The sequence below is a fragment of the Cnephaeus nilssonii genome, assembly GCF_951640355.1.
Source record: "Cnephaeus nilssonii genome assembly, chromosome: 9".
NCBI classification, from domain to species: Eukaryota; Metazoa; Chordata; class Mammalia; order Chiroptera; family Vespertilionidae; genus Cnephaeus; species Cnephaeus nilssonii.
This window is the reverse complement of record NC_137080.1, coordinates 23,524,908-23,539,391: the sequence shown is the minus strand read 5'-3', so window position 1 is coordinate 23,539,391 and position 14,484 is coordinate 23,524,908. Positions and strand designations below refer to the sequence as shown.

Sequence of the window (14,484 nt, the reverse complement as noted above, 5' to 3'; positions counted from 1 at the left end):
AAGAAATAAAATTAAGTTAAAATATCACACTAAAGTTTTCTTTCTGTGGACCCATTTTGCCATTTATCTTAGTTTAAGTAACTTTTGAAATGACATTAACTGAAAACAAGTAGGTTATGCGGTAAAAAAAATTATGAAATGTCTATTTTTAGGCATTAAGGAAAAAAAGGTAGTACCCAGAACACTACCATTGTACATTTTCTACAAATGTCTAATGTATTTGAGCAATCTTTTCTGAGGTATTTATTTTAAAAGATCTTTAGGAAGTTTTGTATTTTTATTTGCTACTTGCTGAATCATTTAATACATAAATAGAAAATCCCTCTTTTAAATTCAAAAAATCACATCGAAACATTCCCCAAATATTTCTCAATTTTTGTCATTGCAGATTATTTTGTACCTAATTTTAAGCCCAAACTTTATACTCACACATTATTAGCAAACTATCACATACCTCAAACATACCTAGAACAAATTAGCTATCTGTCATGCCCTTCCATCACCCCCATAACACATGAGTGAATGCTTACACACATGCACACAGATAATCCCTGCTGCGTTTCTTTCAGGGAAATACTTTTTCAAGTTAACCCTGTTACACACGTTGACATTTTGAAAAATAATGTCTTCCGGCTCAAAAATTCTGATTCAGATTACAGTCTAATTTACAGGAATTATCAAATGAAAGCATGCATTATTTTACAAGATAGTATTTCAGTCTATAGACAAGAGATAAGCATGAGTTTTAAATGACATTTAAAAGAGTCACCGAATCATGACCTAGAAGATGACTTAGAAATTCTTTCTGTATTCCCCATTTTATAATCAAGAAAACTAATAGGAAAGGTCTTGTGCAAATTGCACAGGGCACATTTATGTCAGCCTAGGACCAAGACCTATGTCTCCTGATTCCCAGGTGTGTGTGTGTGTGTGTGTGTGTGTGTGTGTGTGTAACTATATTCAGTGTTGTCAGGCTCCTTAGTAACATACCATTTTGCTGTAAGTTTAAAATCTTTCTTTTTGGCAGAGAAAATCCATTCACTATATACAGCCCTGTATCGCTTCAGAGCACAGTCACTGACATTATCACATTTGAGTCTCCCCACTGCCCTGGGAGAGAGGCAGACCAGTATTCTGAACCCTCTTTTCCATGAGGAGAAACAAGATCTGCGAGGCTGTGATCTGGTACCAGATCATAAGCCCTCTCTTTCCTCATCTGCGTTTCTTTTCAGGCTTTCCCTCTTTTATCTGTCAAAAGGTCCAAACACATCCCAGGTCTTTCTGGTTTTTGTTTTTATTTTTATCTCTCAGGTATGTTTTCAGTTCCAGTCTCTGAATAATTGAAATTGTACATAATAGTTGATAATACAGTCACTGGCCCTGAGGAGATTATACTCAATGAGAGATTACACATATGAAAATATAGACTGGCCCTGGCCAGTGTGGCTCAGTTGATTGAGTGTCATCCCATACACCGAAGGGTTTCGAGTTCATTTCCCCATCAGGGCTCATGCCCAGGTTTTGGGCTCGATCCCCAAAAAGGGGTGTGCACGAGGCAGCCAATTTATGTTTTGCTTTCACATGATGTTTCTCTCTCTGTCTCTCTCTCTCTCTCTCTCTCTCTCTCTCTCTCTCTCTCTCTCTCTCTCTCTCCCCCCGACCTTCCTCTCTTTCTAGAAATCAATAAAAAATCTTTTTTTTAAAAAAGCTGGAACAATAAGGACAAACTCTATTTCAACAACAACAACAAAAAATGACCACATTTAATATATCATGGGAACAATACTCGTGGTGTGCTTGAACAGGTTTTTAAAACTTTTTACCTAATATGTGAATGAAAGACTGCAGTCACTCTGACTACGTTGGATACCTGTTTCCAAGTGATACAGAGATCCTTGCCATACTCTCCAGATTCAAGTTCAGAAAACCTCACAAACATCCCAGCTTCTCAAGGCTGTCAGAGCAGCTTGCCTTCTCCTTTCGAACACAGAGTGTTTGAGGAGCTTCTGAAACTAAGTTTTCATGAGAAGTTCAGATATGTCTAAATGCTCCAGTTCATCTAAAGCCTTTGGGCTTTCCCTGTACTCACAGTTTCTTAGAATAAGGTGGAATTAAGATACATTTCTCATGACTTGAAAACCATAGGCTAGTGAGTACTATTTATAGCCCAGTATGTACCAAAAAGTCATCTCTATTTCTTTAACTTAACTGAGTCCATTGAACCCAAGTACCATGAGAGGAGACATTCTTCTTCCTGACCTTATGGAAAATGAGTGGGAAAGCATCCAGTCTCTTTTTATTACCATTCATTATGATATTATTATAGAGCTTTTTTTCATAAATGCCCTTTCAGGTAGTTTCCTCCATTTTTTAGTTTTCCAAGAGTTTGTATCAGGAATGGATGTTGGATTTTTGTCAAATGCTTTTTCTGCATGTTAAGATACCCATATGAGTTTTTTAATGTGGTAAATTACATAGATATTTAAATAGTAAACCAACTTTCATTCTTAGCATGAATTGGCTTGATTTCTAAAATTTTATTTAAAATTTTTTGCATTTTGTTCTTGAGGAGCACAGGTCTGTAGTTTTTTTCCTTGTTATGTTTTAGTCTGGTTTTGTTATCAGGGTAAACTAACCACATGGAATGAATTGGGAATAATTCCCATCCCTTCAGTTTTTTTGAATAGTTTATATAGATTTGGTGTTCTTTCTTATGTAAATTCTGTTTCTTTATTGATATTCTCTTTTTGGTGAGACAGTTTTCTCATATTTCCCCATAGTTCTTTATACATGGCAACTAGAGGCCCGTTGCATGAAGAGATTCGTGCAATAGGCCTTCCTTCCCTTGGCTTCCAGCACCGGTTTTCCTCCAGCATCTGGGACCCAGGCCTTCGCTCCGGCCAGAGTCTGCCTTCTTCGTCTTCGCTGCAGACTCCGGCTGGAGTCTGCCGTCTTCATCTTCGCTGCTTCCCTGCAGACTCCAGCTGGAGTCTGCCATCTTCATCTTCGCTGCAGACTCCAGAGTCTGCAATCTTGTCTTTACTGCGACACTCCGCTCCTATAGATCCCTTCGCCCCCCGCCCCCCGCCCTCCCTCTCATAGCAGGCGTCCTGCCCTGCCTGGCCACTCAGCGCCTGGAGCAGCTGGGCGACTGCCATCTTTGGCCTTCTAATTTGCATACTCACTCTGATTGGCTGTGGGCGTAGTGGAGGTACAGTCAATTTACATGTTTATCTATTATTAGGTAAGATATGTATATATTGCTGTATTCATATATTTTATTTCTATATATCCTATAAGCCACTCACTGCACTGTTATTTTTCTTTTTGATTAAACTGCCATCTTTTGAAGAGATAAAAAATATTAAAATCTAACATATTCGCCCATTTTGTTACAATTCCAATGTTTTTCATTCTTTTATGTAGATTCACATTTCCATCTATCTTTTTTCTTCTGCCTAAAGAATTCCCTTTAACATATCTTGTAGTGTTGGATAGCTAAAAATGAATACCTTTACTTTTTGCATGTCTACGAATGTCTATTTCATCTTTCTTTTTGAAAGCTGTTTTCATCTGGTATACAGTTCTGTGTTGAAAGATTTGCTGTTTGTTTGTTTGTTTGTTTGTTTGTTTGTTTGTTTGTTACTGGAAAGATACCAGCAAGAAATAGGCTGTTATGCTTATCTGTGGTCCTCTGCATAGCATGTTTTTCCCCACTTTGGCTATGTTTAAGATTTCTCTTTATCACTAGTTTTGGGCACTTTAATTATGATGTGCTTAGTTGTGATTTTCTTCATATTTCTTGTGCTAGGGGTTAGTTGAGCTTGGTTCTGTAGGTTTATAGTTTTCATTAAGTTTGGAACATTTGGAACCACTTTTTCTTCGGCCTTTTTTTTTTTTCTGTGCCCAATTGTTTCCCTCCTCTTCTTTGTAGATTCCAATTACATGTATGTTAAGCCATATGAAGATGCCCCATGTTTCCAGTGTGGCTCAGTTGGTTGAGCGTCATCCATGTGCCAAGAGGTTGTTGGATCTATTCCTGGTCAGGGCACATGCCTGGGTTATGGGCTCGGTACCCAGTGGGGGCGTGCAGGAAGCAGCCAATTGATGTTTCTCTCTCTCTCAAAAAAAAAAATCAATAAAAGCATATTTTTTAAAAAGATGTCCCACAGCTCATTAATTCTTTGTTTATTTTTTAAACTCCTTTTTGTCTGTGTTTCATCTTGCATTGTTTCTATTGCTATGTCTTCCAAGTGGTTTAATCTTTTCCTTGCAATATCTACTCTGCCTTTAATCCAGAATATTTTTCATCTCAGACATTTTAACTTTCATCTCTAAAAATTCAGTTTGGGTCTTCTATATATCTTCCATGTTTCTACTTTACCTTTAGAGCAGGTGGAATACAATTACAACTGTGGTAATGTCTTTGATAATTCTCACGTCTGTGTCATGTCTGAGTTAGTTCCCTCTGTGTGTGTGTGTGTGTGTGTGTGTGTGTGTGTGTGTGTGTGTGTGTGTTTATTATGGGTTATATTTTTCTAGTTTTTGCCCCCCACACCTGGTAAATTTGTATTGGATGCCACACACTGAAATTTTTATCATTGGCTGCTAGATATTTTTGTATTCCCAGAAATATTCTTGAGCTCTGTCTGGAATGTGGTTAAGCTGCTTGAAAACTGTGTAATCCTTTCAGGTCTTGGCTTTAGGGTGGGACTAGAACCTTGGTTAGTCTAGGGCCGTGGTCGGCAAACTACGGCTCGTGAGCCACGTGCGGCTCTTTGGCCCCTTGAGTGTGGCTCTTCCACAAAAGACCACGGCCTGGGCGAGTCTATTTTGAAGAATTGGCGTTAGAAGTTTAAAAAATTTGGCTCAAAAGAAATTTCAATCATTGTACTGTTGATATTTGGCTCTGTTGACTAATGAGTTTGCCGACCACTGGTCTAGGGCTACTTAATTCCTCACTACTGACACGATCCCTCTCCAGTGCCCTCTGAGTGGTGAGGCTCTCCAAGCCGGCTGGTGGGTACAGGCCCTGCTCCTGAATTTTCTAGATACATGCGCTCATCAGTGCTCTGCAGGTCTTCAGGTTTGCTCACCAGGAGCCTGTGTCCTCTGGCATTCATGAACTCTGCCCGTTTTAGTTTTCCCAGACTGTCAGCTCTTACTCATGTTCTCACCAGGCTCCATGCAGGTTTCATCTCCCGGTGCCATGGCCTGGAAACATGTGATAAACATGTGATAAACTGGCCCATTATAGGGCTCATCTCCTTTATTTTCCATATCTTGGGGAACGCTATTCTTTGTTGCTTCTGATTTAGTGTCTTGAAAATTGTTAGTTCATATATTTTGTCCAGTTTTTTTGGTTGTTCTAGGCAAGAGGTAAATCTGATTCCTGTTACTTTGTTAGCTGCAATCAAAGGTCTGGATGTTTTATGTCTTTTCAAGTTTTCTTTCCTGGTATCTTTGGTTGGGTCCACTGTGCATGTGTGTCATTTCATTAGTTGTCCAAGTATAAAAAGAGTCTAAGTGCAGACTTCTGACTTCTTTTGAAAATAATCCACACTGTGCATTCTTCCATGACATCCGCCAGCTGAAGCTGAGACAGTGGGCTGCTCCCGAGGCTGGTCGCCCACCTCCAGCCTGTCACAGTGCTGTTGTATTGTCTGTAGCTTCCTTCATTCACCTTACACTGTGGCCTGCACAGACATTTGAGTTTACTTTAATGTTACAGCATAGGTTCCCCGGAGATAGGCCGAAAGGGTGGACTTCAGACTGATTAAGATTGTAAATCATCAGTCCTTTTCTCAGAGCTGTTAGAACACTAACCTGGTGTCATACTCATTTTCAGCCTTTCTCACTCATCAGTCTACTCTTTTCTTAAATATACTTTACTCATTCTTTCATCTTTATAATTTCTGACCTTTTCCTTCTCAGTCATCTGACTTCATTTTACTTACCTATACATCTCCACATTAGTGTTCTCAAGCCGCCATGGCAATACCACAGCCTGGGTGGCTTCAACTACAGAAATTTATGTTTTCACAGTTCTGGAGGCTGTAAATTCCAGATTCCAGCAGGGTCTCAGGTGGCCACCTTCTCGTTGTGTCCTCATGTGACCTTTCCTTGGTGCAGGTGTGAAGAGAAAGATTTCTGGCATCTCTTCCTCTTCTTATAAGGATACCAGTCCTATAGATTAGAGCCCCACCCTTATGACCTAATTTAAACTTAATTACCTCCTTAAAGGCCCTGTCATGGTTAAGAAAGAGCCCAACCAGTTAAAGTTTTATGTCTGCATTATTTTGAGCAACTCCCTGTCTCTCGCCTCTCCCCACCCCCCATACAATCACTCTTATAGTCCGTCAAATGTTTTTCTCTCAGGGCCTCCCACTGATTTTCCTTCCCATTTCCATTGCCACTGTCTTAGATAAGAGCTAGCAGCATTCTTACTGGCTCCCTATTGCTGATCTTTCCCTCCTGTAGTTCTCAAGTGGGCAAAGAACAGAGCCGTGGATATGCAGGTGAGGAAAAATGAGCAAACTGGCCGAAAAGTCACCCTAGTAGAGGTAAGAGGAAAACTAGGAGAAAGTTGTGTTACGAGTCGATAGGAAAAGATGTTGGAAGAGTATGGTCAACAGTGACAAATGCCTAAGAGAGGAGAGGTTAAATCAGGAATGAAAAGTGCCCTTCAGGATTGATAACTGAGAAGCAGCAATTGTGACTTTCAAGAGGATGGTTTGATGGAGAGTCCTGGAAGCATGAGTCAGATTGTCTCCAGCCCAAAGAGAAGGACCAAGACCGTCAGAAGAGATTGCTTCTCCAAGAAGCTGACTTCAAAGGAAAGGAAATGCGGGGCAGTAACTAGTAGAAAGCTCAGGAGATAGAGAAGGTCTTTATAGAGAGGGGAATGAGAAGAATATTTACAAACGGGAAAGAGTTCCTTGAGAGGAGACATTGAAGGTATACGAAAAGAGGGAAGTCCCAGGGGACCTAAGGAAATACAGGATTAGAATGTGAAACAAGAGGGGGGAACTTTCTCACTGAGAGAATCAAGTGGGACAAAATGTGTTTGCATGGCCAACCTATTTGATATGTACTATTTGATTATTTGTTTTAAAATAAAAGTAATTTCAGAAATTTTCCACAGCCTATTCTTTCTACCTGTAAAGAAATCATGGTCTGAGTCACTGCTAAAATGCGCCTAAACTAGGCCTTGATCTTCTGGCTCCATGTCCAGGGTTATTATTATGTTTTGTTTTTTGTTTTGTATATGCAATAAACATTAATATTTCAAGAAAAATGATTTTTTGATTTTTTTAATAAATCATTATTGTTCAGATTATTACAGTTGTTCCTCTTATTTCCTCCCATAGCTCCCCTCCACCGGGTTCCCACCTCATCCTCTGCCCTTACCCCCCCCCCCACTGTCCTCATCCATAGGTGTACAATTTTTGTCCAGTCTCTTCCCACACCCCCACACCCCCTTCCTCCTGAGAATTGTCAGTCCACTCCCTTTCTATGCCCCTGATTCTATTATATTCACCAGTTTATTCTGTTCATCAGATTTTTTATTCACTTGATTTTTAGATTCACTTGTTGATAGATATGTATTTCTTGTCACTTTGTTGTTCATAATTTTTATCTTTACCTTTTTCTTCTTCTTCCTCTTCTTAAAGAATACCCTTCAGCATTTCATATAATACTGGTTTGGCGGTGATGAACTTCTTTAGCTTTTTCTTATCTGTGAAGCTCTTTATCTGACCTTCAATTCTAAATGATAGCTTTGCTGGGTAGAGTAATCTTGGTTGTAAGTTGCTATTCATCACTTTGAATATTTCTTGCCACTCCCTTCTGGCCTGCATAGTTTCTGTTGAGAAATCAGCTGACAATCGTATGGGTGCTCCCTTGTAGGTAACTAACTGTTTTTCTTTTGCTGCTTTTAATATTCTCTCTTTGTCTTTTGCTCTTGGCATTTTAATTATGATGTGTCTTGGTGTGGTCCTCTTTGGATTCCTTTTGTTTGGGGTTCTGTGCGCTTCCTAGACTTGTAAGTCTATTTCTTTCACCAGGTAGGGGAAGTTTTCTGTCATTATTTCTTCAAATAGGTTTTCAATATCTTGCTCTCTCACTTCTTCTGGCAAACCCATAATTCGGATGTTGGTACACTTGAAGTTGTCCCAGAGGCTCCTTACACTATCTTCATATTTTTGGATTCTTTTTGCTTTTTGCTTTTCCAGTTGGGTGTTTTTTGCTTCTTTGTATTTCAAATCTTTGACTTGACTCTTGGGACCCTCTAGTCTGCTGTTGGATCTCTGTATATTATTCTTTATTTGAGTCAGTGTATGCTTAATTTCTAGTTGGTCCTTTTTCATATCCTTGAGGGTCTCACTAAATTTCTCGGAGGTTTCTAGAAGATTCTTGAGTAACCTTATAACTGTGGTTTTGAACTCTATATCCAGTAGTTTGCTTTCATCCATTTCTTTCATTTGTGACCTGTTTCTTTGTCTCTGCATTTTGGCTGCTTCCCTGAGTTGATAGAGTAGCTTTGTGTGCTAGGTGTCCTATAGGGCCCAGTGGCTCAGCCTCCCCAGTTACCTGAGGTGGACACTCTTGGTGCATCCCTTTGTGGACTGTGTGCAGAGTCTTGTTGTAGTTAAGCCTTGATTGTTGTTGGTATCACTGGGAGGAATTGACCTCCAGGCCAATTGACTGTGAGGATCAGTTGTGTCTATGATGGGAGAACTTCTGTGCTAGAGACACCCTTATGGGGCAAGACTTGCTTCAGTGGGGCTTTGGTGCTCACTGAGTCTGCCGCCTGAGTGTGTGTCTCTTATGGTTCTGAAGAGTTGTAATCTGGATGGTCTCACTCTGACTACTGGGTACCCTGGCTCTTGGATCTCCAAGGAGGTGCAAAGTCAGCCACTGCCTGAGGCCACCCAGCAGGAGCTACAGAGAGATCTGCAGATTCCTCCTCTTTGTTTGGGTTTTGGAGGTGCCCAGATGAGGCCCAGCTGTGAATCAATGCAAGCTGCTGTGGAGCCTTGGGCCTTCTTTTGGAAGCTCTGGGATTATCTGACCCAGCTACAGTATGTTAGGTTTTAGATTGCAAAGGGCCAGGCCATTCATATGCAAAAGCCTCTGCACACAGCTTGGGAGGGGTTGTAAATTGGGTGGGGTTGGGTCTCATGGAATCACCAGGGCAGTGCAAACATCAACGGCTGACTGTCAGCCCTGCCCCAAAAAGTTCCCCGGGTCTTCGTGTCCTGCGGCACCGTGCAGGAACAATGATCGCTGCAAGCACCTCTGAGAGAAATCTGCCCTCGTGTTCCGGCCCGATGCCAGACAGTCCAGTTTCTCACCGTATGAGTCTGGATCCTCAGAGTCTCGCCCGGAACTGGAGTTCAGAGCAGTCGGGAGCTTGTGTCTCCCTCCCGATTGAAAAAGACAACAGTGTACTCAGTTGCCAGCCCCCTTCCGTGTGCACCTCCGTACCTCCACACTTCACTTCTGCACCTCCGCACCTCCTCTGAGTCTCAGTGTGCTTTTCTCTTTCCTGATAGTTGTAGAATTTCCACTCATCTAGCCTTCCTGTGGTTCTGGATAATATCCGTTTTGTCTTTTAGTTGTAGTTTTGAAGTGAAGTGGTTGTGCGAGGCAGCAATTTCAGGGGTTTACCTATGCCGCCATCTTGGTTTCTCCCCAAGAAAAATGATTTTAAGTATAGTAATGTTACATGCAATAAACATTAATATTTCAAGAAAAAATGATTTTAAATATAATAATATTACATGCAATACAGGGTTATTTTTCTAACACATTACTTGGTTAACTCTGGTGAGTGCTTGCAGGCAGGGATTAGAACATGCTCCCACTTTTCTCCCCAGTACTTAGCCTGGTGAAGGCCAAATAGTAGACCTTCAGGGAATATTATTGGATGGAATTTCTTGTGGGGTAGAACCCAGTATTTTTATGAATTTTCTTTTTTTCCATGCACCATACACACAAACACTAACCTTGTTTCATATTCATTTTCAAAATCTTGCTGTTCAATTTTTCTTTTTCTTTTCATATGATTTGCCTTTAAAAGAAGCCCAGACTTTGTTACTCTCTTCCTCCATTAGCTTACTGGGATTCTTTAGGAGGAGACTGGATTTGGATTTATTCTGTGTCTTTCATTCCTTCCCTCTTGCAGCAAATCTGCCTCTTAACTCTCCAGTCTCTATGCTGTCACCATTCTACTTGATAACGTGTGCCACTCTTGCTTTTCCCTCGTTGTCAGAGGTGTACACTTGACTATGTCTTCTCGTTTTCCTTTAATTCTTTTTGTTTTCTCCCTTTCGTGGGCAGTCTTTGTCATTCTCTATCCCGTCTTCCTTCCTCTTCTTGTCTGATTCATTTCCCTTAAAGATGTTATCTTTACTGCCTACTTCAGCTTTTCCTAGTTAAATTTCTCTTCGGCTTCCCTCCCTCAAGGGTCCTCCTGGCTTCTTTCTTTACTAACCTCTCACAGTGCAGTCTCCACCTGGTTAATTTAACTTGCCCTACACTTTCTGCACCTGCAAGATTCACTGTTTCCAGCTGTTCTCCCCACCCTTTCCCTTTTCGATTCTGTCCTGCCACTGTCATGAACTTCCTCTCCCTCTGCTGTGCCTTGTTGGTGCTCTGAGATCCTCACCATCCTCACTACCCCTGCACATGTTTGTAGGGTCTCTGGGTGATTTGTGCCCAGCATCCATTTGAGCCTTTACTACTGTCTTTCCCATTTTTATCAGACCCTAATTTTCCCATGTGTTATGTACTTGAACTGTATCCACACAGGGACAAAAATTATGCACACCATACCTGTACCATTTTATCCGCTACTTCACTTGCTTTCGTGAGCTTCACTTAAAACGTTTTTGGGCTTCTCTGTCTGATACCAGCTTATCTGTGGTAGTTCTGTTTAACAAATTTAAAATAGGAAATAAGGACTAACAGGATTCTTTTCCCTCATGTGTAAATGTTTTTCATATGAAAATATAGCGCAATCATTTACTTAAGACTGGAACTGTCTGTCCCTAAAGGCACAGATGTTCCCTAACCCTCCTTTGCCACCAGGAAGGCCCCGAGGAAGTAGTTGTCCTGCCCTGTCTTGCCATGTTGCTTTAGGCTTTACTTTTATCAAGAGTGATCAATGGAATTGACGACCACCTTAACCAGAATGCCATCATTCTTAGGATTCCATTTGTTTTCTAAGAGCAACCAAGTGTTAGGCCCTTTCTGTTTAGAAAAATGACAACATTTTTGTGTAAGTCCAGATACCTCTGTTCATCACTAGTGTATGAATAACTGCATTGACGTTTTCAGGTTCAACCCCACTAGTTTATCACCCTCAGTTGTAGAATGCTTACTACGTGTCTCTAAAGTAGCAACTTCTTGTTTCATCTCTCTATTGATTCTTGGAGTCCATTAGTGGTATGATTTGTTTTATTTCAAAGCTGCATCTAGATGCATAATTAATCATCACTATCTTTGCCCATCGAAAATAACACACAACAGTTTTTGGATTTATTTGAAAAAATATATAATAGTTTGCCCACTTGTAAAACTAAACACAGCCATAGACTAAATGAAAGAATGCTATTTAATAAAATGGCCCACATGTTTTTCAGTCACTGACTGTGAAGCATGATCCATGACAATTTTTTTTCCCAGTGAATGAATAATTTTATAAATTATTGCCTCTGATTGCCTACTCTTAATTTCTGGAAGTTATCCAGGGTTTGGAGTACTTAGTGTCTGTTTTTGAGAAGTGTATTTTTTGCTTATATTGACTTGCCAATGCTGGAGCAGGCTTTAAGCAATTGCCGATGATACCAAAAAATGTTGGTCACAAGGCAAACTAGAAGATGGGTGTTTAATGTTTGGGTAGTTGTGTGTGTGTGCATTGCACAGTGTGTTTTATTACCTGTGCCATTGTGCTTGGGCATGCCAAGATTTGATCGTGGCCAAAAGACATTAAGTTCATTAAGTAAACTTTGTGTACTTTTCTCCTAGTAAACAGTTGAAGAAGAATGAAGAGACAAAGAACCAAATACACAGAAATAAAATGACAAATTAAAACAAGTGGAATTTCTCTTCAGAATTCAGAATTTTCAGAAACTAAGGAAGAAATAAAGTATCCAGTATTCTTGTCCTTATGAAAGAATCTAGAAATATCAGAAGCAAGGGATGCTTGGAAAAATAAATGTGGCCTTTTGAGCTTAATTGTTATAAACCATTTTGATTGTTGTTAAACAAAGTATTGGTACTTGTATTTATTGGTAATTGCCTCAAAATTACATTACCACTGTTCAAAACCAGTAAAGTGAAAACCATAATTACTACCCAGCAAATATTAAGAAAAAGTGTTTACATTGTTAAGATGTTTACTATGTATTTGTTTAATATTATTATATCTTCCAGGTGATTATATGTGTGATGTTATGCTCAGAATATGAAGTATCTGCTTTTGAAATTTAACTTTATTTAAAAACATAAGCAGTTTGAGAATATTGTGCATTCAAAATGGTTCCAGTAAGAAAGGCATTAAAGGGGAACAAATTTTTGTAATGAGTCATATATGTAGCTTGATACATATAAACCAAAATGTCTTTTGGCTACACTGGCAACAGTGTTCCTTTACTTTTAAAAAAAGCATTTCATAATTAAGCATATAAATGATTTCTAGGCTAACATTGTTTAATATGTATTTTAGTCTTAATATTTGTTTTTAAATTATTACATTGCATTATTTATTTATTTACTTCCAGAATAACGGTTTATTAAGTTTCAGAATAATGGTTTTCATTACTAACTTACTATATATTTTGAAGTGTGATGTTATAATAGGAAAGTTTATTCCTTTTTTTATAATCTTTTCCTTTCTCAGCTATGCAATTATAAGTCTCTCAATGAAATATTTAAATATATTTTTTAATTTATTTCAGAGAGGAAGGGAGAGGGAGAGAGAGAGATAGAAACATCAATGATGAGAATCATTGATCAGCTGTCTCCTCATGCTCCACACTGGGAATCGAGTCTGCAACCTGGGCATGTGCCCCAACTGGGAATTGAATCGTGACCTCCTGGTTCATAGGTCGAAGCTCAACCGCTGAGCCATGCCAGCCAGGTTCTCAATGAAATATTTAACCCCAAAAAGGTCAAAACTAATATAAAATTAGAAAACTTATTTACCAAATTAGACAATTGATTCCATTAAAATAAGAAGTGAGAAAACAGTGCTGGGCATTGAGGTGTGAATTTGTCCAGATGTATGCCCGATGTGAGATAGCTTCTAGTAAAAACATATTTGGCTCTCATCTCTGCACATGTGGTAGCGGCATGAAAAGTGGTAAACAGGCCCCTGCTGTGCAGAACTTATGGGAGGGGGCATTTTTTAAAGTGGTGGGTGGCACTGACGGCGGCTGACGCCTCGGCGATCGGCACAGAGGTCTGTTCTGGTAGCTGGGTCCTCAGTGCTCTGGTGGGTGTCTGTGCTTCAGGTACAGCTGGGCCCAGCCAGCTTGAGTCACCCTTGGACAAGCTTGTTTTTTCTGTCTTGTGACTGCCCTTGGTAATTAAGAAATAAAAACATGTGTCTCTCTATGGTTTCAGTCTCTCTACGGTTTCAGCTCATAGTTTTGAAATATGTATTGATTCTTTGATTTTGGTTTTAATCACACAGAATTTCAACACATTGTAGACAATTTTAAATAATGCCAAGTAAAATAATATGTTGGGGTACCTAAACATATACTGAGATTTCAATGTTCATAGAAAAATAAAGGGTTATTTTTATATTGCAACTACTGAAGACAAAAATAACAATTGAGGCAAACACCAGGAAAAGTTGGCTTCGCTCAAAGCCCAGTCCTTTTTTGTCCCTGTTAACAAAGCCAGACTGGGTTATGTTCACAGATAGGTTAATAAAAACATCTTTACCTCATTCTCTGAGATGAGATAGGATGGGAGCGATCATAAGCATGCCCTCTGAGTAATAATTCCAAATTATACTCAAGTAGAGGAATCAGATAAAATAATCCATTTGAAGATTTATGATAGCCATACATTTTCTTAGTAAAAAAAAGTGGGTTTTTTTGTTGTTATTTTATCTTCATTCTGAAATTAATGAATTTTATCCCATTTTTGAAGTCTTTTTTTTCTCCAAACAAGTAACAATTTGATACTTTTTCTACATCGAAATAATATTTTAAAGCATTCTTAGAAATTTGTTTCCCAATTATTGATTCTACTCTATCTTGATGATTAAAGATTATTCAGTATCAAAACTATCAATGAATTGGATTTGCAAAACTAGAATAAAGATCAAGTTTTAAAAAAATTAAAGCATGAAATATTTTATATCATAAATGCAATTTTATGTTTAAAATGTACATTTCAAAAATCAGTGTTTTTAAACTTGGTGCTTTTGAAATTCTGTGTAAAGTTTCTTTCCATAAAAGTAAA

The 14,484-nt window shown here is 39.1% G+C and overlaps 1 protein-coding gene across 9 annotated transcripts in view; it reads left to right on the top strand.

Moving 5' to 3' along the window:
- AHI1 (Abelson helper integration site 1) overlaps positions 1 to 14,484 on the top strand; it is a 193,518-nt gene that overhangs the window by 151,375 nt on the left and 27,659 nt on the right. For 6 of the 9 annotated variants that reach the window (XM_079780928.1, XM_079780926.1, XM_079780927.1 and 3 more), the window contains one exon: positions 2,781 to 4,600. The exons of 1 other annotated variant lie outside the window; for it this stretch is intronic. In XM_079780928.1, the coding sequence (XP_079637054.1) occupies positions 2,781 to 3,102 (322 nt within the window). In that variant the 3' untranslated portion in view covers positions 3,103 to 4,600. Of the gene's footprint in view, positions 1 to 2,780; positions 4,601 to 12,033; positions 13,626 to 14,484 lie in introns of those variants that run through there. 2 more of the 9 variants (XM_079780931.1, XM_079780930.1) reach the window with 2 other exon arrangements.